This window comes from Caloenas nicobarica, chromosome 27, assembly GCF_036013445.1.
Source record: "Caloenas nicobarica isolate bCalNic1 chromosome 27, bCalNic1.hap1, whole genome shotgun sequence".
Taxonomy (NCBI): Eukaryota; Metazoa; Chordata; class Aves; order Columbiformes; family Columbidae; genus Caloenas; species Caloenas nicobarica.
The window spans coordinates 3342945-3370516 of NC_088271.1; the positions used below are offsets into that span (position 1 = coordinate 3342945).

Genomic DNA, 27572 nt, shown 5'->3' on the forward strand with positions numbered 1-27572 from the left:
AGAGCTGGCAAAGCAATTACAAGCCCAAAAGCAAAGATCCTTCAAAAAAAATGGAAGAACAAACTCTTGAATCAAGGTGGTGCCGGCAGATACACAGCGTGGAGCTGAAACCCTCGGACACCGGCAAAGCTGCTCTCCAACCAGCGCTGCCGCACATTCCACTCATGTATTCCTACCATCCTTTGGAGACAATAGCGCTGTACAGGGTGAAAGTCTTACTCGATCCCTTCAGATTATAAATTAAGGTTTACAAAATAAGGATGCTTAAAAATACCTGAAGTACACTTAAAAATGGGGAGATGGAACAGGACGGTGCGCGGGCACGTTGCCCTTGTGCACCGCGGTACACTTGGAATCAAATGCATTTTAAGCCACGAGTTGCAACCTATTCTCTAGTAAACATTTTTCTGTATCATAAAACCATAAAATTTGGCACGGTTGTCATCTCCACCGGAAGACAGCGGAGAGGTGGGTTTTGTGGAGCTGTCTGGAAGAAAAAGGGGGAATATTCTGTGCTCTGCACCCGCCTGGTCCCCCTGCTCCTCCACCAGCCCTCGCGAGACGACGCATTCGGCGTCTTTCATCACTTACTGCAACGCGAGCAGGGGAAGAACCTTCAGATCATTTCAGTAACCAAAATTTTAACAGAGACCCAGACAACGAGAACAAGAGTTGTGGATGAAAAGTCCTCCGCTGGCAGCGGTTGTGCAAGTGGCCAGGAATGCCAGAGCCCGGCCTTCCTCCTTCCCTCCTACGGATTATTTTGCAAAAAAAAAAAAAAAAGACAAAAAAAAAAAGACAAAGAGTCAGTAGTTTTCTATTAAACGTACCCCCAAGGCCAATTTTTCTACTGTCAAGCGAGACAATTGCAAAACCAAATGCCGTACAGTGGAAACAACCCAGGACAAATCCTACAGGCTGCTACTTCGCTCTGGCAGAAATTATAACCTAAAAATCAAAACCACGAAAAAATCTCGCAGGGTTGAGGGGGTTATTGCCCCAAAAGCCAGGAAAAAGTTGGGAGCGGAGCCGAAAGGAGGCTGGACCTGCCTCAAGACACGATGTTCGCGATACATGGACAGTGCGCGCTCGCCCTCGGCCCCTGACAAACCAGCGAAGTCACAGCGGGGCTGCAGGACAGACATAACTCCATTCTCTTGATTTTTTAATAGATTAAGTCAGACAATTAACAACGTAGTGTTCTGCATGGTTCGGGGTAGTTTTTTTGTTAGGTTTCGTTTCATAAAAAGCTTCGACAGAAGTAGACGGTTCAGTGGAAAAGCTTGTCGACCACGGTCGTGGCTGGATCCAATTCTGCCCGTTACAGATTTCCATGTGTCGCTGCAAACACAGCAGCTGTGCTGACCCAGCAGAAACGGCCAAGAATCTGGGACAAACCTCAGACCCGGTGCAAACTGCGCCGCAAGAGCTCCATCTGCTGCTGTTCTTTACGTGGCACAACCCAGCAGAATCACGGAGTCCAGGCGCGCACAAGGAGCGCGAAGCGCCTGAGAACGCAGTCTGCAGAGGCTGCCAATCAACATGCAAAATAAAAAATAAAAAGATTTAAAAAAAAAAAAAAAAGGCCAGACCTCGCGATGGATATTCCTCCCCAGGCACGTGCTCCAAGCAGCTCCAGATCCGAGCAGAGTCCGCAGCAGGTGGTGAGTTCACAAAGCACGGACGCAGGAGCTGACAGGCCTCGGCACCTTGCGCCGCAAATTGCTGCGGCTCAGAGTTCCTTCCCCTTAGTTCATGCTCCAAAATACTGAAATTGATGAGAGTCGAAGCGTTTCGTACGCCGCTCACCCTTCTCTCAGTTTTGGCATTTCTCTCCCCAGAGCACCAGTAACAAATACTGCACTTGTTGCCTCATTAGTACACGTAGATAACAAAGCAGCTGTGCCGAGGTGCTCTCAGCTCCCCTGGCACTCGGAGGTTACACTGAAGAGTTCTGCGGGCTCCAAGACAGCACAAATTCAGGAAGATAGGGAACGTTAAACCCTTCAGAGTGGAAGCAGCTGCCAGCACCTGCTCTAACACCAGCCCAGCTCCACCTCTGGCCAAGCCATGAGCGGTAGTTTGCCCAGTTTGCCTCACTCAGCCTTTTGGTATGGACTGGTCAGCAGTGGCGGAACACCAGGAAACTACCAAAAAGTGCGTGGTGATGCCGAGAGCCCTCGTCCCACAAAGCTTTTAAAAGTCTCTTCGTGACGGCTGGAAGATTACACTGCAAGGAGACAAGTCTACGCCATATGGAAAATACATCATAATCCAAAGTAAAATGCTGCTTGGATAAATATCATGAATACATACATTGCATTCCCACCGCTATTCTCAGAGTAAATGTGTTTCACCAACAACGCTCCTACTCGGCGCGGTCGCAGGAACAAGTCTGTGCTCAGGGTGAAGCTGGACGGCGACTGTACTGAACCCTGTACCTGTTCACCGGGACCCCGTGGACGTTCACCGTCTCACACGTTGTTTTACACGGCACCATCTCCTCGTCTTCGTCTCCCATCAGCCAGTCTTGAACGACGTCAACTGCCTCCATGGTCACGTTCTCCTCTAGCCACCGGTTGTGCCACTCTTCAAACTGCTGGTGATGCTTCAGCAGCACCATGGGCTGGACCTGAGAACGGGACAGCGAAGATCACCGAGAGGTTTCTGGGAAAAAGCCAAACCCTTTGCCTCTCTGTAGGTCTGAGATGTGCCCGCTCTCCAACACAACACAACCAAAAAAAGACCAAACCGCGTACCTGCATTTAAAGATCTCTTATTTCTTACACTTTGCCACTTCCCCTTAAAATTTGCATGGCAAAGAAAAGGCTGCTGAACTAAACCAAAGCACAGAGCATTTAGCAGCTCTCCGTCCGACACAAAGTAATAACTTCTGGGTGTAGTTTGCAGGAATTCAGCCCCAAGACCTGACTTTTGCCTCCCACCCTCAACCTCTGCTGCTGCCCGAGCCGCAGAGAGCGCGATAACCAGGAGACGCACCTGCTTGGCGCGGCAGAGCGCTCCCCGCCGGTACATGTAATCCTCCGAGTTCATGATGAACATCATCTTGTGGGTGTTGAGCTTGAACCGACAGTCCACGTTGCAGGCGCTTTCCACCCCAATCAGCCTCTTCCAGGAGCTCTTCACTTCACTGCGCAGAGCTCTCACCTGTTTACACTGCCACTTGCGAAACTTTTTGAGGTTTCTACAAGAAAAGGAGGATTAGGAGGCGCGTATCACACTTGGTTATCCATTCTTTTAAGCTAGCAGAGCTGGCAGCGCAAGTATGAAATTTGTATTTTCACATTTAGTTTTCAGACTTTCTCCCGGATCTTCCTCCATATGCTTTTGACAAACAGTGAAATGGGAACAAATTAGACCTCAAATTTCTCCTAAAAAATGACTGCTTACACGGTCCCACTCCATTCTAAACACCGTTTCATGAACAAATCTCAGTGCAGTGGTCATAAATTTTTCCTTCAGCATTCTTCACGTGGTGCACTGGGCCACAGCAGCCCCTCTGGACCTCAAAGGTGAGTGCGTTTCCTGAGAGATGCTTGTGTCATCACCTAAAATTACCTAAAAATCACCGCCATGTGTGCAAAGCAAGCAGCAGCAGCTGCTGCAGGGGCGGCTCGGGAGGGGGAACTCGCTCACCTTTGCAGAAAGACGGGTTTCAATAGGAAGCCGTCGTTCTGGTTGTTGGGAGCTCCTTCTACCCCAACGTACTGCTCCATGTAGTTCGCCAGGTGCTACACAAGAGACACAAATTTCAAGTCGGATTTCGCTCTCGTTAAGCCAAACACCACTGCAAAGAACTAGTTGATTTCCAAGCTGTTTTTTAAGCAGCTGCTGATACCGTGCTCGACTCCGAGCTGATTTATGTTTGAAGCTCTTTTACTAACACGCCCATTGCTGTCAGTGCCCACGGCCCCACGTGGAATCTTCCCACCTCCCAGGCAAACCTTTCCTCTTGGCAAAGTCTCACGTTTTGGAACGAGGAAGCGGGAGAGCGTTATCTCAGGCATCAGCGTTGTCTGTGGTACGGCAGACTCACAGTCACCGTGATCTCACCTGGACCTCCACGGGATCCTCCGTCTGGGTTTCTTCGGTATCCAGCAGCTCAATGGTCATGATCACCTGCCCTTTCCGCTGAAGGAACATCACCTGTAATAGTTACAGGAACAAGATATTGGCCACGTGGGTTCCTAATAAAATGCTGGATATTCAAGAATCATTTGGACACCAAATCCAAGCTAGGAGAGGAGTAAGCAGTGCGGCTTTTTCAGTGAGCCAGTACGGTACGCCGCTTTCCTGTCTGTGCTCCAGTTCTGGTGCCCTCTCTCCATATCGCTGTCCCCACCGTGGCCTCGGAGCTTCCAAACCCATTTTTCCCAAGTGCAACAGTCACTTTATGAACTGGGTCTCTTTGGCTCTGGGTCTCTTTAGCTTGGAAAAGAGCAGACTGAGGGGTGACCTCATTAATGGTTATAAATATGTAAAGGGTGAGTGTCAGGAGGATGCAGCCAGGCTCTTCTCGGTGACAACCAGTGATAGGACAAGGGGCAATGGGGACAAACTGGAACACAGGAGGTTCCACTTAAATATGAGAAGAAACCTCTTCCCGGTGAGGGTGCCAGAGCCTGGCCCAGGCTGCCCAGGGAGGTTGTGGAGTCTCCTTCTCTGCAGACATTCCAACCCGCCTGGACACCTTCCTGTGTAACCTCATCTGGGTGTTCCTGCTCCGGCGGGGGGATTGCACTGGAGGAGCTTCCGAGGTCCCTTCCAACCCCTGACATTCTGGGATTCCCCGGCAGCAAATTCTTACCTTGAAACAGTTCTCATCTGCCATGCAGCGCTCAGCCTTCCACTGGTAGCTGGTCTCCTTGGCCGCGCGCACGCAGCGAGACGACAGGTTCCCTCCGGCGGCTCCGTGCTTCCTCTCGCTCAGGTACAGCTCCACGACCTTCAGGCAGATGTCGTCGCTCACCAGGTGGTGAAGCTGCCATTCAAAAAGGGGGATTCGGTCAGCAAGTCCAGGCCAAGAGTTAACTCAGGAAAGGAGCGCAAAACTCAGCACAGCATCACACCTCGGATGAAGTAACAAAGTTTTCACCCCAGAGACTTCACCTGTTTCATTACCTTGCAATAAAAGTAGCAGAGAAGAGTGAGGGGCTGATGTGCCTTAGCTGTAAGAAAACTACAGCTAGATTTGAGTAAAAAGGGCTGGGCCTCTTCTTTTTGTCTTAGGTGTATTTTGGGAATGGGAAAGACTAGAACTTTGGAAAGACTAGAACTTAACAAATGTTGGAAAAGGCCAGGAAGAGTAAATCTCTTAAGGCGATCCCCATATTGAAGCTGAATTATCTCACTGAACTTCTGTTAGAGCGTTTCCCCTACATATATATATCACTTTTCTATGAATTTGCTTTAAGTTTAGTGTGTCCTTGCGCTACAGGGTTGTCAGAAATCCGTCTGGCTATCGAAGGGAGATGCGCGGCCCATAAACACTCAGCCCAGGATCAAATGAGTTACCTGGCGGACGATATTCTGCACCAGCTTGTCCATAGTAAAGCCGATGTAGGCGTGGATGGTGAACATCTCCCTCAGAGTGTCCTCGTACTGCGTGGGGTCGATGTTCCCGTCCAGCAGACTCCGCACCATGTCCAGGAAGGCGGGGTAGTATTCCTCCAGCTCCACCTCACCTGCGGAGGGGAAAAGTGGAGATAAGAGGCAAAGCGAAGCCAAAAAATACAAGAGAGATCACCAGGACGTTCACTACCACTAACGTGTTTAGAGACAGTTCTCTGTAGGGAGCGCTGAGACTGGAACAGTTTGATCTCATGTGCTTCCATGACCACTTTGTGTAGTGAACTTTGTTTGAAATCTAAGGAACAGATTAATACGAGACCCTTCAGAACACCTGCCAACAGTGGGCTTGCACGAAGTCTCCATGAACTACGTGTGGAGCCCTCAGAAGATAAATTACAAACGAGCTATCCTGTTCGATTTGCTGTATCCACAAATCACAACTATACCGGAGGTTTGCACCTCTGCGTTCCTCACAGACTTGCCTGCTGGGCTCAGTTACTCAGATCTAAAAATTAAGCGCTAACAACCAGAGCATGAAGAACCAACTACGTCCCAGATTATTCTTACTTGGTTGCTTGAGTCTTAGTTCCATAGCTGGATCATTGGTTTTTTCTTTTCTTCCCTCACAAAGGAGTTTCTCTCTCTCTTTTTCAGTCCGATATTCTAGAAGCTGCTTTTGAGCTTGACGATAAATCTTTAGCAGCCTTGAGCAGAGAGTCTGGTGAAGGCGGAGGAAGAAATACCAATTATTATTGACAAAGAAGAGACTGTAAACATCATCCAGAGCGTTGTGGGGCTCAGCCGCTGTCGCATCGCAGAAGGTGGCTTTGGCCTCCACGGGACTGCTCGGAGGCCCAGGCACGTGTTTTTTCCGCAGTTCAGGAGTCTCCAGGTTCTGTCCCTGATGGTTTTCTCTGTCCTCATCTGTCGATTCTTCAGAAATATTGTGCTCAGGAGGCTGAGAGAAAAACAGCTCCGGTATGAAGTGATGCACTATCTGCCGGATGGTGGCTTGATCCTCCTTTTGGATCGTGGGCTGTCGTTTGACATAGTAGCTGACAAGAGACGCCGCATCTTCCAAAATCTGCTTGTCTTCATAGATAAAGATAAGATGAGGCTCGTTTGTGGATGAACTTCTCCCCTCTGAATGCTGCTCCTGATGCTGTAATCAAGAGACAAATAGATAAAGATCCTTCCACTCAAGAGCCATTCCTGCCAGAAGAAATAAGCCAGGATTAACGCTGCGCTCGGGCCGTTTTCGCCTGAGAACTCCTCGGAGCGCTCCCACACCAACAAGGCCCCAGGTGCTACGGAAACGTCTGGATAACACTAAACAAATGGCGAACAGGATGGATGATTTACTAGCGCACGCACCTCATCGTAGACGCTCTCAATTTCGTTCAGCAGGCTCTTGGAGCGCAAAGCTTTGGTGTCATTCTGTTTGAAGTTGACAGCCTGGTGGTCGAGGGACTTCAGGTAGGCTTTCTCGTACTGCTCCCGCCAGATCTTGTTGAAGCCCTGCTGGGCCTCTCGCCATTCCTCCTCCTTCGCTTTCAACCTGCGTAAAGCGGAGAATCGACTTCAGTTCAAAAAGACAAGCGCAGAAATACACGCAAAAGCCTTTTTAATGTAGCCAACTGTCGTGCACCAAACTCTTCCGTGTTCCTGGAAGTAATAAATCAATCAATAAAGCACCACCACCAAAGATGAGTTATCCTTTGAAACAATATCTACAGAAAACAGTTGTTTAAACATGCTCAGGAGGACGTTTAGAAATCCCCAACAATTTCCAACACTTGAACTTTCTCCCAGCGTTCCTCTCATGGAATCTTTCAGCTTCGCAAAGAGTTCTTTTGGTTTCGTTTTGTTTTTAAGGTAACTGAAGCACACACAACCACCCACCAGAAATGCAGAGAAATACGATGGACTTAAACCTCAAAAATGGTTCAGTTCCAAATCTAACCAAAAACTGTGGTTTTGCTTCAAGCACAGCCTGAGAAATTTAAATACAGAAAGAAGCATCTTCAATAAGCTACTGAAATATTTTTAGAAAGAAGCATCTCCAATAAGCTACTGAAATCTTTCTAGGTATTTCTAAGAACCAGCTAAAACATTTGCCACTCTAAAATTAACAAAAACCTACTTTATTTCCTACTTCTATCCTGCATTAAAATCTACGGAAGTGAAAACCAAGTCACTTACTTTTGGAAAAAAATCAAGCTTTACCATCCCGGATCGGTTTCCTAAAGACCCCAGTGAACACAGGAGAATGGGAATTACCTCTTAAGAACAACAGGAACTGCAGTAACGGGGTTTTTCTTTAGACTTTCGATGATCTCTGGTGCTTTATCCCCATAGATGCGATAGATGGCCCGGCGCTGGATCACTTCTGATGTTCCTCCCAAGCAGTCGTCCAGGCGGAATTTCTCCTGATCCTCTTGAGTCAGGCGAGACAGTTTTTTCTGCACGCTCTCCAGGACACGGATTGTGGCTAAATTGGTCTCCAAGACAACATCCAACTGTGGAGAGTTCACAAAAGACACAGTGTAAGCACAGGCGCAGCAGGAAAACGAAGAGCAGCGGCATTCAGGGCTGTGCCGTGTGTTCCAGCCCCGCTGGGTGGAGCTAAGAAGCATCGGCAAAGTTTTCTCACTGGAAAATATACCAGTTCTCCCAAAGGTAACGTGCTTTTTAGAACTGGACTCCCACCTAGAAAGAACGATTAGGCTCCAAGCGAGTGGCAAACACCAAACTCTAGCTCAAACCAACAAAGAGTAATAGAACTTTCAGTATTTGATCACCAATTGAGTCAAAATCCTCCTAGAAAGAGGTTTTTCTCTCTGAGGAGGCAGAGGTACCTCAAACCGCTCATCTTCACAGCGGTGCAGCTGCTCCTCGTACGGAGTCTTCTTGGAGCTGACAAAAGTGGAATCTTCAGACCAGGATGGAAATGAAACCCAGGTGTCGTTTAACACCTGCAACAGCGCAAAGACGCGACACTGAGCAGAGCCATACGAGCCCAGAGCTGTTCTCTTCATTTCAGGCTATTTAATGCTCTATTCTGTCTATAGGAATAAATTTCTGTATGCACACAGACTCAAAAGACATTAAAACCAAAGACACGATTTGAGATGGGTTTAGATAAAATTAATAAAATGCCTGGGCATACTCGTTTCAATAAATGGGATGAATAACTGCTCTGAGATAGAAGCTGGCTAATCAGCAGAAAAGCAAAGACTCCACGAAACGTGTGATCCCGAAGTACCTCCTTGCAAATGGCTGTTCTTCCGCTGCACTTGGGCTGCTGGTAAGTTTTTGGCAGAGCCCGGTAACTCGAGCCGATGCGTTTGCAGGAAGCGTAATCGATTTCCCGACTCATTCCGTCCCCAGATCGGTCGCTCAGCGGAGAAGCGAATGAAAGCTCTTTCACACCAAGAAAGGACTTGAACTGTGCGAAGAGTTCTGGGAATTTCCTTCAAAAACACAGGGAAGCGGATTTTGTTATTTCTCCCTGATAGTGTTGGGATGGCTAATGTGTGTTGTAAAAGTGAGGGAGAAAATCTGAACAAACTTAGCACCACAATGAGAAATCCTTCACCAGTGTTTTACCTCTGTTATCATCCGCTCCCAATTGCTTTATTTTCTTTTCGACTTAAGGCAACTTCACAAATGCCCCCTAAACTGAGCGAGGAGACACTTTGCTGTGTGACTCTCCTCTTTCGTTGGAAGCCAAAGAGCACGAGCGGCTTGCATCAGAACTAGAACTATTCATCCTTCCCACAGCTCTGAGATTTCACGTTTACCCCGTGTTATATTCTGAGAGATTAGAACAAGGAGTGTGAACAGAGAGCACCCCTCCAGAATCCACGAGATTCTCTGCCCCCAGTGATTTAGTGTAACGTCAGGTATTCTGCTACTTGTGAGTGTTCCAACTGGACGCACAGAGGAAAATATCCTCCCCAAAACACTTTTTAAAAGCTGTGTAGATACGTTAAAAGATTCCGATTTTATTACTCCTCTTTTTAGATAAGCCTTCCATTTCTTGCATGCTACCTGGGAGATATTTCTGAAGTTGAATCTAAAACTTGGGTAACAAAGTTCACAATGTCTACTGAAAAGTGACAGACTAAGACCTAAAAAGTCCGGTAGAGCAGAGAAGACAGTCGGGAACTTACCCTAAAAACGGCGTAACCAGCTGGAGCAACTCAGAGCCAGAGACCAGCTCCTGGTTGAAGAGAGCAATGCAACGGAGAAAATTTTCATAGACTTCCTGACTCTTTAGCACCCTCCGCACCTAAAGCACAGTTTGGAGAGAAATGACCAGACCACTTGAACACATTTATTCAGTGTTCATGTTCTAAGTGGTCTGAACCGTGGGTACAGCGACAAACCTCTGTCTACACTGCAACATATTAGTAAAAAGAGAACATGCACAAAAATGCCCAGTTTCAAAGAATAATCTGGTAACTACAGATGGTACCATGAGGAAACATCACTGAAAAGTAGAGAAAAACATGTCTGTAAGAGACAAGCATTCAGGAAAAGGTTAATTATCGGTTTCTATTCGTTTTCCAAACCCATCTATTTTCTCTCTCTATCACTTGACAAATCAGGCAATTGCCAAGTGCTGATACACGGATTGCACAGAGAAGCAACCAATCAATAACAACATAAGTGGTTGAAAATCAGGCCCCAGAACGTGAGCACAGGCCCAACACCGACCTTGTCGAAGAAGGAGAACTCCTGCAGCGTGCCGTACTTGCCCACTGTCGCTACTGACAGGTCTTTGGTACCTCGCAGCTTCATCTTCTTCTGTTAAAAGAACAAGCAGTTAAAATGTTGTGACTCAAACGTGATCAAATTCCACTTGGCTGACACGTAACAACGCCCTGCAAAGGCGGAAACGCAGTATTTCCCAAATAGCGATCTAGCATCGCTGTGTCGAGACCTCCACTAAGCTCAGAAGAAGAGAACAAATAAAAGGATCACTAGAGAAAGAATCCCAAATGAAGATTTATCTGCAAAAGCAACGAACTGTTCCCTTCCAGGGCCAACACTTGTATAGAATGTGATTTTTTGTATTCAACGTTACCACCCACATTTAAGCATACTTTAAAAATTCCCTTTTTCTACAATAATTATTATTTTTAAAATAACTCTGAAATTTTGTTTCGCATACAGACCTCAAAGACGCTGCTCATGGCAACTTTACCTCAGCAATTACCTAAACACAACAGGGAATATTCAGGTTATTCCAGGTTTTTACCTTCGCCGGGCCGGACACAGGCCGCAGCAGCAGCGGTCTGGATCGCTTCTTGCTGTGTTCCAGATTCTTCTCATGCTCAGTTTTCTGGACACTGTTCACTTCACATGGTCCATTTCCTGTGAACTGAAGTAAATAAAGAACATTTTCAGTGTTCTCTTCTCGACTGGTGCAAACAAAGAACCGAATACATCAGAACAGGAGAGAGAACGTGTAGTTAAGTCACCTGTTCTGTGAAATGCCAAACAGTGAAAAGGAGCAAAGTTCACGTACTGGCTGTTTTTCCATAATGTTTTGCATTCCTAAAGCTTCTTCATGCATTCTGCATACAGAGAATATTCAATATTCTGCCTTGTTTTACACATACGCATACCAAGGACCTTTTGGCCTCCGGGAGGAACTGTCCAAACTCCGACAGCAGATCCTCCTGTCCCCTGAACAGATTTGCCACTTCAGTGAACACTTCTTCCTCCGACATGCCTCGGAAAGGCCGGCCTTTTGTGTTCAGCTGTTCTTTCTAAAAAACAGAGATGCACAGATGTTAAACAGAGTCAAAAACACACCTCATTTCGCAAGAAAACTCATCAACTCAGCCAAAAAATATATATGCTACGCAACTTGAACTAACGATGAGACAGCCCGAGGTTCTTACAGTGAATCCTTTCGCACAAAATATCACTAAATCATCTGAAAGTTGGTGAAGACAGATCCAGAGACAACCCCTTCAGACCTCAGACACTGCAAAGTTCTACAGTTTTCACACTTTTGTCATTTTATGTGAATATCTGAGGCAATTGCTGGACAAAGGCTCATGCTTGGCAGCTGTGTGAGCCTGTTCAACAGGGAGACGTTTCATTTGACAACAGCTACTCAACAACTACAGCACAAGACCCAAATCTCTTAAACGGCAGACTTTTTACCTGGTAAGTATGAAGAATTTCTAAAAAGGATCTGTAAATTTCCGGATGGTCGAGGAAACGCGTTTTGATCTTATTCACGTAACTGATGGCGTTATTGAACTCTACGGAATCCGACTCCAGAGGAATTTGGGATTTGTCTTCTTTGTAGGGAAGCTGTTGCCTGAACTCCTCGGCGCAATCGCTGTGGTTGTGCGAGTTCTCCTGGGAGTAATGCAGCAAGAGGCCACCGCCGGGGACAGTGCTGGGCGGCTCTGCGGGCACCTGGGGACAGAAACAGAGCCGCAAGTTCAACAACAACCTCGCTGCAGGGTTTTTCAAGCTCTTTAGCTACAAAAAGATTACCACGCAAAGGGGAAAAAAATATTTAATTAGCCAATAAATTTCCCTGCCTAGTTTATTAGCACCATCAGTTAAAAAAATCCCCTAAATCGTATGTGGCTTATGAAGCATCTGCCTCATTTCTGCTTTTGTCTGTCGCTGCATTATCCTCTATCCATTATCCAAACACCATGCACTGCGATTCCCGTTACTGCTGTTTTATTTCAGAGGAACCAGCAGTTTTAAGAAACGTATTACAACATAAGGCTCTGAAAGATACTAAATTTCTAAGCAACAGAGAGATCTAAGGGAACCGAGATCTAAAAGATATTTACTGCTACTAATTAAACCACAAGTTTATCAGTAGAATTCAGCCTCCACAACCACACAACAACAGAAGAGAAGCTGAGGCCAATATGTTTCCACCTGTATTATATATAATACAGCATCTTTCACTGCGGGATGTTTGCAATCGCGTGGCAATACCTGACATGGATTTTTTGCCTGTGACCTAAACACATTTCCCAGTTTCTCCGTGGAGGGCTGGAAATGTGATTCTTCCAGGGTCTCTCCTTGAAATTTGTCACTACAAACACCAGGTATTGAGAATTTACAGAAATATGCCAAGCCAATTACAATTTCAAATGTGACTGAAGTATCTGAAGTGGCACTTCACGCAAGAATATCATTCTTGTGTAAGCCAAACTAACATCTGGTTTGAGAATTAATAGTTAAATTTATATTATACTCTTTATAATACACTTTGAAAACCACGCAAAAACTTTAGCAACATGCAATACAAGTAAATCTACAGAGCCTAAAGTGTGCAAGAGATGTGTATAGTGACACAGGTAACAGAATTGATTTACAGAACATGAGCTCTATAACCTACCTGACTATTCAAAGGTGACTGGATACTTAACTTCCCGTTCTTTGGAATTTCTATCCTGTAGCCCAGAGGAAGGAAAGCATTGAATCCTACGATGAGGTCAGGATGCTCGTGGAAAAGCTGTGAAACGCGTCGGATTACTCCAGGTGTGTCGATGCTGAAATTGAGAAGAGTTTGTTACTTGTGTCCAAATCAGAAATACGAGTTAAGCCTAGAAAATGACAGAGGTACGTGAAGCATCTGGCTCCTTAGAAATGCCATTTGTTAACAAGCGAGTTTAGGAACCTTGGGCCTAAATATTAGCCCAAGGAGATGGAGCGAGCGCTGCAGCCTCGCGCTGGGAGTGTCACCCGCAGCGAGGGGACGCGAGTGTGCGGGTCACCCGAAACGGGCACGTCGACATCGCCCCGGGGCTGCCAGGCCACGGCGCGGCTCTGCGCTCAGGCTGCCTCGCTGCTTTTCCAGATCGGAGCGGGAAGTAAAAACACATTCGCCTTTTCCTGCGGATTTCGCGTGTGGAAAACGACGGGCCGGCCAGATCCCCTGCAACCTGCTGCCGGAGGACAGGCCAGTGCGGTGGGGGTGGAAAGACGGGGTGAACCTGGGGACCCCCCCCCGAGGCCGGGGAGCTCCCGGAGCCGCCCCGCTTCTCACCTCTGGCTCTTGAACTCCTTCATGATCTCCAGGAAGCCGTTGTAGGTGGCAGGGTCGCTGCCGAAGCGAATCTTCACCTGGTCCAGGTAGGAAAGCGCATCCTCCACCTGCGGGGCCAGAGCGCGGGTGAGGCCCCGGGGGCCCCGGGATGGGGACACGGGCTCCCCCGAGTCTGTCCCTCCGTGCCCTGGGGAGCCCCACGGCAGCGGGAACGGGCGGCAGCCCGGGGAGGGCCGCACGGTACCGGGGGAGGGCGGGCCCCGGTACCGGGGCGGGGATGGCGGGGAGAGCGGAACAGGCCCCCGGGAGGATGCCCGCGGTACCGGGGAGGGGGGGACGCGGCACGGGAACGGGGGAACAGGCCTGGGGGGGCTGACGGTACCGGGGGAGGAGGGCGCAGGCCCCCACGGTACCGGGAGGGGGAGGAGGGCGGGGGCGCCACACGGCACGGCGGGGACACCCCGCGACACCGGCGGGGGGGTCACGGGGAGCGGCCCCGGGCGGGGTGGGAGGGGGAGGGGAAAGGAGAAATCCCGGCGGCCCCGCTCGCCGCACTCACGTGCACCGGCAGCTTCTCCTGCGCCGCGGCCCGGCCGCCTCCTCCGCCCCACCGCGGGGCGCTGCCCCCCCGGCCGCCGCCGCCGCCGCCCCCCGCCGCCATGTTGGGAGTCGGGCAGCAGCGCGCGCCGCGCCGCGCCCCCCGCCCCGGCCCCGCCCCTGCCCCGCGCGCCCGCCGTCAGCGCGTGCGGAGCGGTGCGTCAGCGCGCACGAGCCCGCCCGGCCCGGCCCGGAACCTTCGCGGCCGCCGGGAGCGCGCGCGGCTTCCGGCCGCTCAACCGGCATGGCGGGAGCGGCGCCTCGGGAGCGGGCTGAGGGACGGGACGGATCCCCGCGGGGTGAGTGAGGTTCTCTCTTCGAGGGAGGTTCTCCTGCCCCTCTCCTCTGCCCTGGTGAGGCCGCATCTGGAATATGGTGTCCAGTTCTGGGCCCCTCAGTTCCAGAGGGACAGGGAACTGCTGGAGAGAGTCCAGCGCAGCCACGAAGATGCTGCAGGGAGTGGAGCATCTCCCGTGTGAGGAAAGGCTGAGGAGCTGGGGCTCTGGAGCTGGAGAAGAGGAGACTGAGGGGTGACTGATTCATGGTTATAAATATATAAAGGGTGAGTGTCAGGAGGATGCAGCCAGGCTCTTCTGGGTGACAACCAGTGACAGGACAAGGGGCAATGGGTGCAAACTGGAACACAGGAGGTTCCGCTTAAATTTGAGAAGAAACTTCTTCCCGGTGAGGGTGCCAGAGCCTGGCCCAGGCTGCCCAGGGAGGTTGTGGAGTCTCCTTCTCTGCAGACATTCCAACCCGCCTGGACACCTTCTGTGTAACCTCAGCTGGGTGTTCCTGCTCCGGCGGGGGGTTGCACTGGATGAGCTTTCGAGGTCCCTTCCAACCCCTGACGTTCTGGGATTCTGTGATTCTATGATCTCCGGGATGGGGGCGCGGGGGTGGCACTCGGCAGCGGGCTGGGGGTGCTGGGGCTGGGGCCGAGGCCCTGAGCGGGTAACGGCGGCCCAAGCCCCGGTGCCTCTGTGACGGGAACCGGGGGCTCTGGTGGGCAGGGGAGCGCCCGCCGGGCTGCGGTGGGGGTGCGCACCGAGCTCCGGTGCCTGCTCAGGTCTGGTTGGCTAAAGTGTCAGTTTAGGGTTGTTTTTTTCCTTATTTTACCTTAGGTGGTTATTACTGTGGGACGTGACAGCAGTAGCGTTGTGCCAAGGTATCGATAGACTCTAAGTAACCGCAGCGAGGGAGTTATCAGCAATGTTGAATATTGTACTGAGACACTGAGGCAAAAGAATAAAAAGAGAAACTCAGGAGCTCAGTCCTGAGGTTTTATTCGGGTTTATCCTCTTCATCTTTGCTTTTTACACCACGGAACAGATTTGAGAGAACTTGCTCATACGAATCAGCCTCCCAGAAGAATTTCTTTGGTTGTCCTGTTGCTCATTTGAGTTTTCCATGTCTTTCTTTCTGGATTTTACCATACATATTGCCACGATGTTCTGGAGCGGGTTGTGCTGAGGGGAGTGGTGTTGAGACAGTGAAACCTCTTACGGGTTATAGAACCAACTCTTGTTATTGCACCAAATCCGTCTGCAGCTGGGTCAGTTCTGGTAGCGGTTGTGTGTACACACCGCACAGCCAGCAAGGCACCTGCAGAAACCAAGCTCAGAATAAAGAGTTTACTGTGGACTTAAAATATGCCACTTTCCTCAAATGGTCCCTTGTCACCAGACAGTTTGAATTCAGTAAAACTCAGTAAAACTGGGTCACATGAAGAACAAGGAGGAGAGGGCGGGGGGGAAAGCCACACTGCTTGTTTCTCCTTAGAGAATTATAGATGATTTACGTAACGGAACTTACAGAAACCTTTCTTGCTTTTCACTTAAACTCACTGCTGGTATTTGAACCCAGAATATTTTTCTCTACTTTTTTTTTTTCTCTACAGTTGCGCCGGGGAGGTTGAGGTTGGATCTGGGGAACAATTTCTTCCCCAAAGGCCTGTGGGGCATTGGAACAGGCTGCCCAGGGCAGTGGTGGAGTCACCATCCCTGGAGGGGTTGGACAGACGGACATGAGGTTCTCAGGACATGGGGTAGTGCCGGGGGTGGGGGAACGGTTGGACTCGGTCATCTTGAGGGGCTTTTCCAACCAAAATAATTCTGTGATTCTACCATGTGCTGGAATATTCTGACTCTAGTCTTGCAATTGGAGCTTCAGTCATGACACTAATACACGACCTCTGGATTCAGTAGTTCAGCCTCTGTTCCGATACTTGCCCGAACTGTTGCTGTATCCATGTTTCCCTTCTTACAACACAAAGGATGCCACAAGCTTATTTAATACAGGCAGGAGTACAGACTTTCTCATAATTGCTAGCATATCGCTAGCTCAAGGCAGTAATCAACTATTGACACTGCCTTACTGCTGTAGGACCTTATAATAATAGCACGTCTTGTGTTCTTGCTGACAGAACTCCAAGTCCCAGAGGCCCTGCAGGGAACCTGCAGCCCCGCCGAGTGCCCGCTGCTCTCCCTGGCTGCTCTCCAAACAGGAGATCTGGCTTCTGTGACCTTCCAGAGGAAACATTCATATCCAGAGGAAATATTCATACTGCCAGTTTTCCCATGTCATAGTAATAAGCTATTCTAGACAAAAACTTTAGAGAGGAGATTAAAAAGCTTTCCAAGCCTGAAAAATATTTTCCTAAATCTCATTGCTGTCACTGTGACACCTGCCATGAGACGCAAAGAAGAGAGGCTGTTCTTAATGCCACAGACAGCAAAGAGACATTTGGAGGTTGTTAATACGCTGTGTTTCCCTGACTGGAACCCCCTGATTCTGTCTGAACCCCACAGGCTGCGCCAAGAGCCAGATTAGGTTCCCTCAGCCATATCTGGGTCAGTGTGTGCTTTTGTTGTCCTGGCGACAAAATGACCCACTTTATCCTCATTTGTTGGAGCAATGGTGAGTGACACTGGTGCATGACTGAGCACAAAGGCAAAGCTGTCAAGCTTTGCAAAAGTGAATTGACTAAAAGGAATTTCAACTGTGCACAATAAATATTTACTACTTTCTGGTTACGTTTGGACTGGGGTACCATCCCCAAAAGAGCGGCACGTGGCTGTTCCACCTCATGCTCAGAGAACGTGCTTTTCCATGTCTCTCTTCCGAGCACGTTGCTATTTCAGTTTGTTTCGATACTTGTTTTTGTATTTGTTCCGTAGAGCTTTTCCCAGGAGAGATGCTGCTTTTTTCACATCCTGTGGAAACAGAGATGGTGCTGTACCAGCCAAGCAGATTCACTCACTCAGAACCACTTTTTGCTTCCCCACTTTCTCACAGGAGACCATCATCTATTATTTTTGTGGCTTTTTGCCTTTTCCAGGAGACTGAACTGAGCATGTCAGAGAAGACCAGTGTCAGCCAGAGCAGCTGCTGTGGTTTTTCTGTTTCTCTCACGAAATGAGACTTAAGAGGCTGATGCGTATCCTTGTCTGTACTCCCTCTGTATCCCTCTGGCATACAGAGGAATAATTAAAGAAAAAATTAGTAATCTGTGTCTATGGGCTCCTTTTGCAGACAGTACTTGATTAATCTCCACAATCATCTAGCCAAATAAGAAGAGATTAACCGACATCTTAATCTATCATAAATCAAAAAGGCAGGGAGATGACCTGTCTTACCTTAAGAGACAAACATTACAGTGCGCCTACATTAGGGTTTAGCCTACATTAGTCTAAATCTAATATTAAGCCAATGTTAGAACTCATGGATTTTTAGACTGTACTTCAAGTCACTGCAATCTGTGACGTGCTGTATGCATCTCACACTGCGTGTACCTGTCATTATTACTGATTGCACCAATCCGTGTCACTAACAAATCAAAGAAAATTAGCTCAAGGAGTGGGTTGCAGTGGGACCAGGAGTCCCCAACCAGCAGATTTTTTTTTTGGAAAGTCGAGATCTGCCAGCTCGATGGAGAAGCACGAGGGGCTGGGAGAACTGGAAAAGCAGCAGCTCGCTTTCTGCAGGAATGCAGCGTGTGTGTGTGTTACGGTTTCTGGTGAGCTTTCTGTAATTTGCAGATCAAAACCAAACAAGATCAACCAAGGAAGTCTTTTTCAGGGACATTCTGGATTTCCTCAGGCTATAAAAATGTTCAAGCCTCTAAACATATCAGACCTGTTTTCCTGCATTCCACATCTATAGCCTACCTGTACCCTGAAGCTAAGATGAAATCATTATCTCTCACTGATTCTTCCTAAAAGGTTCCATTTGCAAGCTCTCTAAAATAATTCCTCCCCAAATTCTCTTTTGAAATGTAAGGGACACAAATAAGGGTCACGACAGAAAATACTACACGTAGTACTTTTTCTAGAGGTTGTGTGTGAAAGATGCAAATGCACAAGTGTAAGAGACCAAAGATATTTGTGAATGTTGATCTTAGCACCACCGACATCTCCTTTTTGTCAGAAATGTCATCACAGAGGTGAAGCAAGTAGCAGGTGTGAGTCGCGATGGCAGCGTGGGCTCTGGTGTGACACCATCTGTCTGTCCTGTGAGCCATCAGCCCCCACCAGCTCGCTCACGGGCTGCTGATTAAATCCTTAGCTGGGAGGTAAATTTGTGAGCTTTCTAGAAAATCTTCTAGATGTATATTCTGATTTCTCACTATTTTGGCAAAGAACTAAAATACCTTGAGAGAGAAATCTTTGCTGCAGCTAAAAGCTGGGTGTGTGAGGTGATAGGAAAAGCCGTGCTATACCAGCCTTGGCTGCCGTATAATCCTCGGTCTCGTGTCTTACCAGAACCAGTTAGTTCCTTTGAAGAACAGCAGAAGAACTGTAAAGCACGCAATTATAGCTAAGGGCCCAAATAAAGATGTGCTGCTGCAAAATGCATAAAGCTGTAATTTTTAATGCTTCTATGTGGCCTATGTGCTATTTGGGCTGACACCGTCAGCGCTGATCTAGTGCTTCAGATCTTTAAAGCGCCCTCCGGCCATGAAATAGGCTGCAGGAAGAAGCACCAGGCGTTTGGCAGCTTCGTCACCTGGCAAGTGTTGAAAGGGACAACTTCGCTTGCTCAGGAGATGGCCATAACATCCCTCTTTATCTTCTGGGTCCTTCCACTTGGCTGGATTTTATAATTTGGTTACTCTTCGGACAATATGTGGAAGAAAGTGCAACTGTCATTAATAATAAAAGGAAAAGGGGAAACAAGAACTCTGGTTGCTCTGGCTTGGTGCTCGGGTGTATTGGCTTTGCCCTTTCTCACGTAAGCTCTTCAGTATGGAAATTCTTTCCTTTGGCCTCCCATTTTTCTTCAGTTCATTTATTGTGAAGAATTATTAATGTTTTCTGTAAAATTATCCTATGGGTTTGTTCTTCAAACACAGTAGAGCTGTAGAGCTTTCCCTGTCTGTGAAGCTGATCTGCAATGATGAAAAAGCTGCAGGCCCTGGCTTTGCCTCGCTCGCTGTAACAGAAAAGGGAAACCTGTCAATCACCAAGAAATGCTGAGGCTAGCAACTCAAACACTTTGCCTTTTCCATCAGGCAACCAGGGCCTCTTTGAGGATTAAACCTAGTGCTAAATTTAGCTGCGTCTCACTGGAGTTGGTATCAGGAGTTATCAGATCAGAACATCTTTGGAGCGAATGACGTCTGTCCTGGGGAAGTCTAAGCCCTGGTTTGCTTCTCTCCTGCCCCGCGCCGAGCGGGAACAATCTGCAGAGCCAGCACGGCCTGGGACGCTTGAGGCACCGGAGGATTTCTCAAAGCACTTGAAATATCTCCTTCATCAATCAGCCTGCTCATTTATTGTTCCATCCAGGTCCTGAGCAAAATGGATCGCTAACACTGAAAGGGATGTCACGGGAGAGGAGAATGGTTAAACCACATGAAACATTCTAATGCTTTATTCCGGAGTTTTTAAAAATATGCATAAAGTGTGCACTGACCTTTTCTATTGGTTTGGTCATAGAAACTTTAAATCCCACACTCCAATGCAACTTATATTTTCAGCTGCTCTCATAAATTAAGGAGTATTAATAAATGTTTGTGAAGAGTTAGATCTGGAGAGAGACAAGTGAAACCCTTCAGAAAATAAACAGCCCTTTGCAGGTCCTCGTTTAGGGAGCCAGGAGTGAATAGACTGATGGCGTCCTATTTTCCTCATCACTCCCATCTCTGTGCCATGGAAGTGAGTTACTCCATCCCCCTGGGAAATGCCCAGCGACTGTTTTCATTCTGGTTGGAGCAGAGTCTCAAGGAATAAGTGTATGTCCAGGTAAATCAGGGCTTTGCAGAAGCAGCTCTGTAGAACCCTGTGTCCTTGCAGCAACAGTTGAAATTCGCTGCTTTTGAAAGATCCATCTTTGCTTCTTGGGATGAAGGACGCGTGTCTGGCATTAGACCAAAGACTCCCAGCGCTGAGCCATGGAAATTCAAGATAGGTTCCATATCTCTTGCTATGAAAGGCTTCACTAAATGAAACTTTATGGCAGTTGTCTTCTCAGTACCAATCAGTACTTGGAAGGTGACCAGAGCTTTAATTTTAACATCTCTTGGAATATTTGGACCTTTTACCATGTTATTTCCACTTAGAACATGCTCAGACATACTTGGAGGACATAACTAAGTTTGATCTCTCTCTTCAGTTAGAATCCTTTTGTCATCAGGTCAAGGAGACTTTGAACAGGTTAAGGAGTGTTTGGTTTCTGAGACCGGTGAGAGTAAAAGAAACACACGGATTTCCTCAAGTGCTAGTGGACAATCAGAGTCACTTCACAATTTTTATTTGTTGACGGCTTTTATAAAACAAAATTCCCCTTGAATCAGACATCCCATAAACCATTTATACTTGTGCATGCAAGTGATACATCAGGTTTCAGTAGACCAGTATCTGCAAAACCAGACAGTTGAACTGTCAGGTAGAGTTCCTGTTTTCTACTGAAGGGAAGGGAAACTCACAAAATTAAGGCACTGTCAAAACCCAAAACCACAAATCATTTCACTTTTTGTACTGACTTTCACCTGGTTGTATACAGTATTTTTTAAATTTATTTTTAATTAACCGTCAAGTTCAGTTTTGAACAGGGACACACAAAAAAATAGAAACGCTTTTCTGAAATCTTGATATTTATATTCCCAGCTGCAAGATGACAGCAGCAAACCTCATTGCTGGGGATGCCAATGTGCTGCTTAACTGGAAGCCAAGTGTTCCCTCCCCATTTTCACCGCAGTGATGCCAGCCCTTGGATGACGGCACTTCGAAGAACAAAATCAGTTATAGGAACAGCTTAAAACTAGTCTAAAAGCCGGTATTCACTAAGCACAGCATGACCAAACTGCCAGACTCCTCCCTGAGCCATGCAAGGCATTTCAGACGCTTCACTCGCTGGGCACAACCTGCTTTCCCAGACTAGGAGTTTGGCCGAAAGGGAGCTACAGAGGATGATTGGTACCTTCAGCTGCTGTGCTTTCATCAGTCCTTTAACGTAGTTTTAATCGGCTGGTGTGAAATCCACTTCTTTAGCCTTGTATCTTAATTTAAGAATGTAGGAAATGTTCCTTCCTGCATCGCGTGTCCTGTAGCACACCAAAATCACAGCTTCATGCACAAACCAGCACGTGGCTATGGGTGGAGGACCATACTTAGCACTATCCAATTCTCTACATAAAGATGCAAAGTTTAAAAAAAAAAGCCAATTTCAGATCCATTAATTAGATGCCCTAGCAATTACAAATAAATAGTAATAAATACTTATTTACACTCACACACCCTTCTTGTATCCCACAAGGTTACAAACAAACCAGAACCATGCTCTTCCCTAGTTAAATATGATCAGGTTTGAGGTGGGACACACGATTGGTAACAACGTGCAGTGACACTACACAACAGTTCAGAATAATAACAGCGCCAGTACGGAGCACTGGGAGCATTTCACAGCTTCAAAGCTCTTGCAAACACAGACTTAGTTAAGAAAGCGACAATGTTCTATCCATTAAGAATTGGAGGGAATTTAGGCGAGAGAGTTTGGCTAGGACACCAGAATCAATGTCCTTATTGCACATAAAATGTCACATTAATTGGAGATACAGCAGATGTGGGAGCTAGGAAAAATTAGATCAGGATCGCATGAGACCATTTAATTTCCTTGAGTATGAAATACAATTTCCACATTGATTGTGTCTAAACAGTTTGTTGTTTTGGTAGACGTCAAAAAGATCAATGAAAACTCAAAGGAACTCAGGAGCTGCAGGAGCACAAACCATTACCCACATTCATAAATAAACGCATTGCAAGATTTTGCATCCATTAAAAATGCTTCATCATAATTGCTGACAGCCTGGGAACTGGCACCCAGTTATCCTGGCACAAATTTACAAATCCCTGAAAATATGATCAGAATAGAGACAGAGAGCAAGCAGCAAGCAGCAGCACAGAGAGCACAATGAAATTCAGGGACCCGCCTGGCAGTGTCTTGGCTTCCACCTCTCCTCTGGAGTCTGAGAGAAGGACTGGAGGATAAAGGAGGTCACGGCTGGCTTTGAGACTCAGCTCTGGAAGAATATTCTTGGCCTATTTACTCTGTGGTTACTTTTTTATTCAGCTTTTTTTGCTTTCCGTTTCCTTGTGCCTTCGTTTAGCTCCTCTTTTGACTTTGCCGGAGGAGGCGGAGGATGGGAAACCTCATGGGAGGCCCCGTGCTCATCATGATGGTGACTTGTGTGTCCACTGGAAACAGAGCCGAAGAAAACGGGGCAGACGAAGCTTTCCACGGGAGCAAAAGGTGAGGCGTGAGAGTGAGTTGCCGTCATGAAAACCTGCCATGCAACAGCGAATACTTCAAGTTAAAGATCATGTACACCAGCCATGAAATACCAACTAGTCAGGAACATTCCACTTACCCCAGGGACAAGTCCCTATTGCTACAAGACTCAGGGCTATATCACAAGGATCTTCAGCCATACTGCCTATGTGATGGAGAATTTAGTCTGTAATTTCCTGAGCAGACCTTCAGTTGGGAAGCTGAACACCCCCAGTTTAATCCTGTAGCCTTTCTCTGGTTCTGTAGATTTGTTAGCAGCAAACCTGCTGTAAACTTACCTTGCAAATTATCATGAACATGGTGAAAAAGAAGATGAGGTTGGCTTCAGAGATAGGCAGCCAGTGAGTCTGCTGCAGAGTGAAGAGGATTGTGCCATACAGACTAGCCTTTGTAGGGCTGGAAGAGAAATAAAGAGGTTTTCTAGGAGGTTTGTATCATTTGAATGGTTCTTTAAATTCCATTTTTGGTCTGATAAGAGAATTGACAAGCTACCTACTTACAAGGACATATGAAGAATTTCATTTGTTTCTGGTTTCCAGACCCCACACAGCAGTTGCTCCAAGTTAGACATCAAGGCAACACCAGAACCTGTGAAACAGGGAAAGTGAACAGCTGGAGCTGCCACCCCAGAGGAGAGGCTGCTGCCTCTGCCAGATCCCCAGGGATGAGGACAACCTGAAGGGAAGGTTCATGACATTCTTCCCAAATTTAAAAGAAGTTCGCCTAGAACAACAGAGCAGGACAAACACTTTCTAGACTCTCTATAAAGCGTTTCCTGGTGCAGGGGAAGAGCATTTGCCTCTGGCCCATTTACTGATGCTCCAATGCCCAAACAAAAGCTAAAGCAAAACTGTCTGGGCTGTTTCAACACTGACAGAAACCCCCTAAAAAGGTACAGGCGAGGCCAGAGACAGAACACAGGAGAAAGGATAAAGAATTCCTGAATTCTACCCCCATATTTGATAGTGCCTCCAGTTCTTCATGCCTCTCTTAAAGTTAGATGATGACTCAACTGACAACCATTCTGCAAGTCTGAATAAATACCTGTGTTCTAGGGGCCCTGATTGATTGCAGCCAGCTGACCACGGCCACTAACCAGCCTGCTGCTGGGATGTGGTCACCTTGAACTTCACCCCCGTCCCTCCCACAGGGCTGGGTCCTCCCCGCCGCGTTACGAATATCTCGTGTTTCACCTTTGACCCATCCAGTAGCCATCATAATGAACCACCCGTGGTGGTAACGATGATGAGCGTGGTGGACTCCAGCTGCAATTTTGCGAACTCTGACCACCTCCTTCATGGCCACAAAGATGAGCTTCATGGGCAGAAAGCTCACACACTTGTAGAAGAGGTTCATGGGACAGAAGAATATCAAATACCTGGAACACAAACCACACACAGTTTAACTGATCTGGGATGTATCGAGAGGATTAAGAGTACTGTGGTGTTAGCCTGAGTTATGTCAGGGAGAAGGAAACGCTCGTTCTGTCATGCAAAAAAGCACATACAACCCAAACACACCGAGGAACTTAAACCTGGAGTAACTGCGGTTCATTTGTGCACATTTCACTAACACGAGGAAGAAAATGCCCCCAAATCTTCAGCGTGTCCCACTCCTACTATATGTGGGATCGGTGCAGTGAACGCTGCTTTTGCGGTTTGGCCGCAAGTCAGCTGCAGCAGCTATGAATAGAAACACCCAGCGACTGGACCAGGCCCAACCCGTATCATCAAAGCACAAGACAACTGGTCAGAGAAACTGGAAACTAGATCTAGGAATACGAAAGCCTCTAAAACGACCTCACCCCACCTTTTCTTTCCCCAGGTAATCCAAGCAAGATAACAGATGCATGTCACACAAACAGAATACTTCACACTGGATGGTTTTGTGCACAGCCAGCGGCGTCTCATGCTTAATGAATCAGGTGAAATGCAAAAGACTCACCAGACCGCTGTGGCCAGGATGACACTGGAGTTATTACTGAAGTAATCGATAGGTGATTCTCCAAGTAACAGATCAGCGAGTATGTAACTTCCGAAGCAGTGGAGCATAGCGCAAAGCCAGGAGGCAAAGGGGCTCTTACGAGACATCTCCACGGCTCCTGTGAAGCAAATTCTAAATGAGGAGATGGATTCGGCAAATAAGCAGAAACATCAAGACCCTCTAAGAGGCTTGTGGTGCATGTTCTCCCACAAAATAAGTCAAAGAAAAGTGCTTGTAAAACAAAATACAAAAATGTGTACATTGTGAAGCCTGAACGAGTACCAGATATTGTCCAATGGTGTGTGTGATCTTAGCCTGCAGGCCCCCCGTAAGGTTCAGAAGTTTATGACTTGGCTAAGAGTTTATCTCCTGTATTTGCTGCTATTTCCTGCAATCGGAAGCAACAATTTTTCCCTTGAAATCAATATCTTTTTTACAGTCTAAAAATAAAATGCATACTAGTACCATTCTCTCCATTGCTTCAACCTAGGTGCCCTCTAGAATTCATGAACAATCTGTTCAGCTCTTTCATTCATAAGATAACCTGTAAAAATAGAACAGGAATTCTTAAACTTTGTTAGAAAGAAGAGGATTTGAGGGTTCTTCCCTGCTCCTGTACTAGTTTGGAAATGCTCTCTGAAGACACAACTAGATATTAAACCAGTGTTACTATTTGGTAATACGTTATGGTCTCTTCCCACAGCCTCCTGTTGCCTTTTTGTAATTCCTTGAGCCATTTCCATCCACTTCTGTACTTCTTCAAGGAAGTCTCTCAAGAACGATTCTGTAAGATTGTTTCATCACCTTAAACTGCTCCAGAGTCCTTTGTGCAGCGTTTCAGGTACCAAACTCTGTTCAGTAACCACTAACAGGCAGTCAAAAGAGGGAGCGCTAAAATGTTATGTCAACACTGCTAACAGTGGCCTTACCTTAAATAGCAATAAGTGAATCAGCATTTGCTAAAATTCTGACTGCTCAGACTCTTCCATCCTCAAAGACATTTGAACCAGCTGAAAACCCCGTGGAAGCGAGACAGCTGCAACAGCCGCCACACGAACCTGCTTCTATAGGGACCTGAAGTTTAGCCTGAGGTTTAAATTTAGTAACGCTTGTTTTTCTTTGGCTCCGTAGCCATGCAGTCTCCAAGGAGGACACGGGACAGGACTGTCCTGACCCTGATCTTCAGCACAGGAGCTGCGGGATGCAGCAGCGTAGGAATCTAGTGCAAAACACACCCCAGCCCTCTCCAGTCCAAGTGGATTACTGGGCTCACATGTTTTACAAAGCTGTTTTCATGAGGGTGGCCTGTTAACTGTTCAGGACTTCACGCTGCGATCAGGCCTCAGAAACCCAGCATGTCTGTTTACATGCAGTTTCAACACACCAGAGTGTAGATTGTACAGCGCGGAGATCTCACAACGGGAGGATTTAACAATCATACCAAAGTGGGGGTTGGTTTTCTGTTGGTTAATTTTTTTTTTTCTCCTCAGTCATTGGGCACTTACACTGAAACCATTCAAAGCAGAGCGTGAAAAGTGCACACGCTATCAAAAATAAATATAGAAGATGCCATTTGGAAAAGCCTAAGGCACAGGCAGACGGCAGCAGCGCAGAAAGCGAAAGCCAAGCTGCAGATGTATCGATCTCTACAAGATAAACCCAAGAGAGCAAACAAAGCAACATCTGTTTGGGCGCCTGAGAACAGATTACGGCGTGGTCTGGAAGGTGGGAATAAACAGGGGTTTACTGACAGCCTTTTTGTGTATAAATAGGAGGGGAGTATTACCACAAAAATAGAAAAGCCGAACAACTGGACGGGAATGTAACGCTGAGTCCTGGGACAGCAGCAAAGAGGCGACTGGACTTAAGTACTTCAGCGTGGTTGGAATCTAATCTTAAATAAAACGCAACATTAATTTTCAAAATCAGAGTGACTAGTTCTTGGCGCTTTTTTCTGCTTTATATTTAGACATATATGTCAGAACCTCTGCCAAAGCAACGCAGCAGAGCCCCGAGTCCTGAACCCGGCAGGCAGCACACCTGTCCCTGCACAAAACCGGCAGGTTCGCGCCTCAGAAACCACGACACCGGCGCTCCTGCTCGTCCCCACCGCACCGACAGCCGCGCGTCATTCGCACGGGCCCCTCGGCAGCGGTTTCCACCCCCGGGCCCGCCCCCGCGCCCGGGCCCGGCTGACGGCGCTGCGGCCGCGGGCTCAGCCGCCAAGGGCGCGGGGCCGCACTCACCCGGCTCGTACTTGAGGTAGAGGATGGACACGATGAAATACGCCGTGTCGAAGAGCGGGAACACGGGCAGGGCGGCGAAGGCGGCCGCCAGCTCCCCGAGCTGCAGGCTGTCCGCCACCTCCATGGCGCCGCGGCGGGGGCAGCGCCGCCCTCCCGCCCGGCCCCGCCTCCCGGGGAGCGGCCTCCCGGGGCTGTGGCAGCGGCGGGAGGCGGGACCGGCGCAGCTCCGGCCCGGGGGGGCGGTCCCGCTCCCGTCTCCTGTGCGACGGTGTCCGGCCGCGGAGCCGCCCCCGCCCCGCCCTTTCCGCTTCCGCCCCGCC

General features: G+C 47.9%; 2 protein-coding genes and 1 long non-coding RNA gene across 4 annotated transcripts; 1 reads left to right on the top strand and 2 right to left on the bottom strand.

The window, feature by feature from the left end:
* Positions 1–14479, bottom strand: SIN3B (SIN3 transcription regulator family member B). The gene is given in 20 exon segments (XM_065652524.1): positions 1–2632; positions 3001–3205; positions 3658–3752; positions 4075–4167; positions 4829–5002; positions 5536–5705; positions 6160–6754; positions 6967–7150; positions 7873–8111; positions 8451–8567; positions 8858–9065; positions 9768–9886; positions 10315–10404; positions 10859–10981; positions 11229–11372; positions 11776–12036; positions 12986–13139; positions 13637–13743; positions 14196–14323; positions 14326–14479. Coding segments are annotated over 20 exon segments (3591 nt in total). The 3' UTR covers positions 1–2401.
* Positions 14411–26931, top strand: LOC135999077 (uncharacterized). The gene is made up of 2 exons (XR_010607672.1): positions 14411–14532; positions 25710–26931. It is a non-coding gene; the product is annotated as an uncharacterized LOC135999077 (long non-coding RNA).
* On the bottom strand, positions 20955–27545 carry TMEM38A (transmembrane protein 38A). Of its 2 annotated transcripts, XM_065652527.1 has the most exons (7): positions 27253–27341; positions 25472–25550; positions 24968–25124; positions 24217–24401; positions 23524–23611; positions 23302–23419; positions 20955–23018 (listed from the first exon to the last, which is right to left on the bottom strand). In XM_065652527.1, exons 3-7 carry the CDS (start codon positions 25111–25113, stop codon positions 22797–22799), a joined length of 759 nt encoding a protein of 252 aa, XP_065508599.1. In that variant the 5' UTR covers positions 25114–25124; positions 25472–25550; positions 27253–27341; the 3' UTR covers positions 20955–22796. The 2 variants fall into 2 exon arrangements, with proteins under 2 accessions (XP_065508599.1, XP_065508598.1); XM_065652526.1 differs by lacking the exon at positions 25472–25550 and having other exon boundaries at positions 27253–27545.
* Positions 27546–27572: the final 27 nt, after the last annotated feature.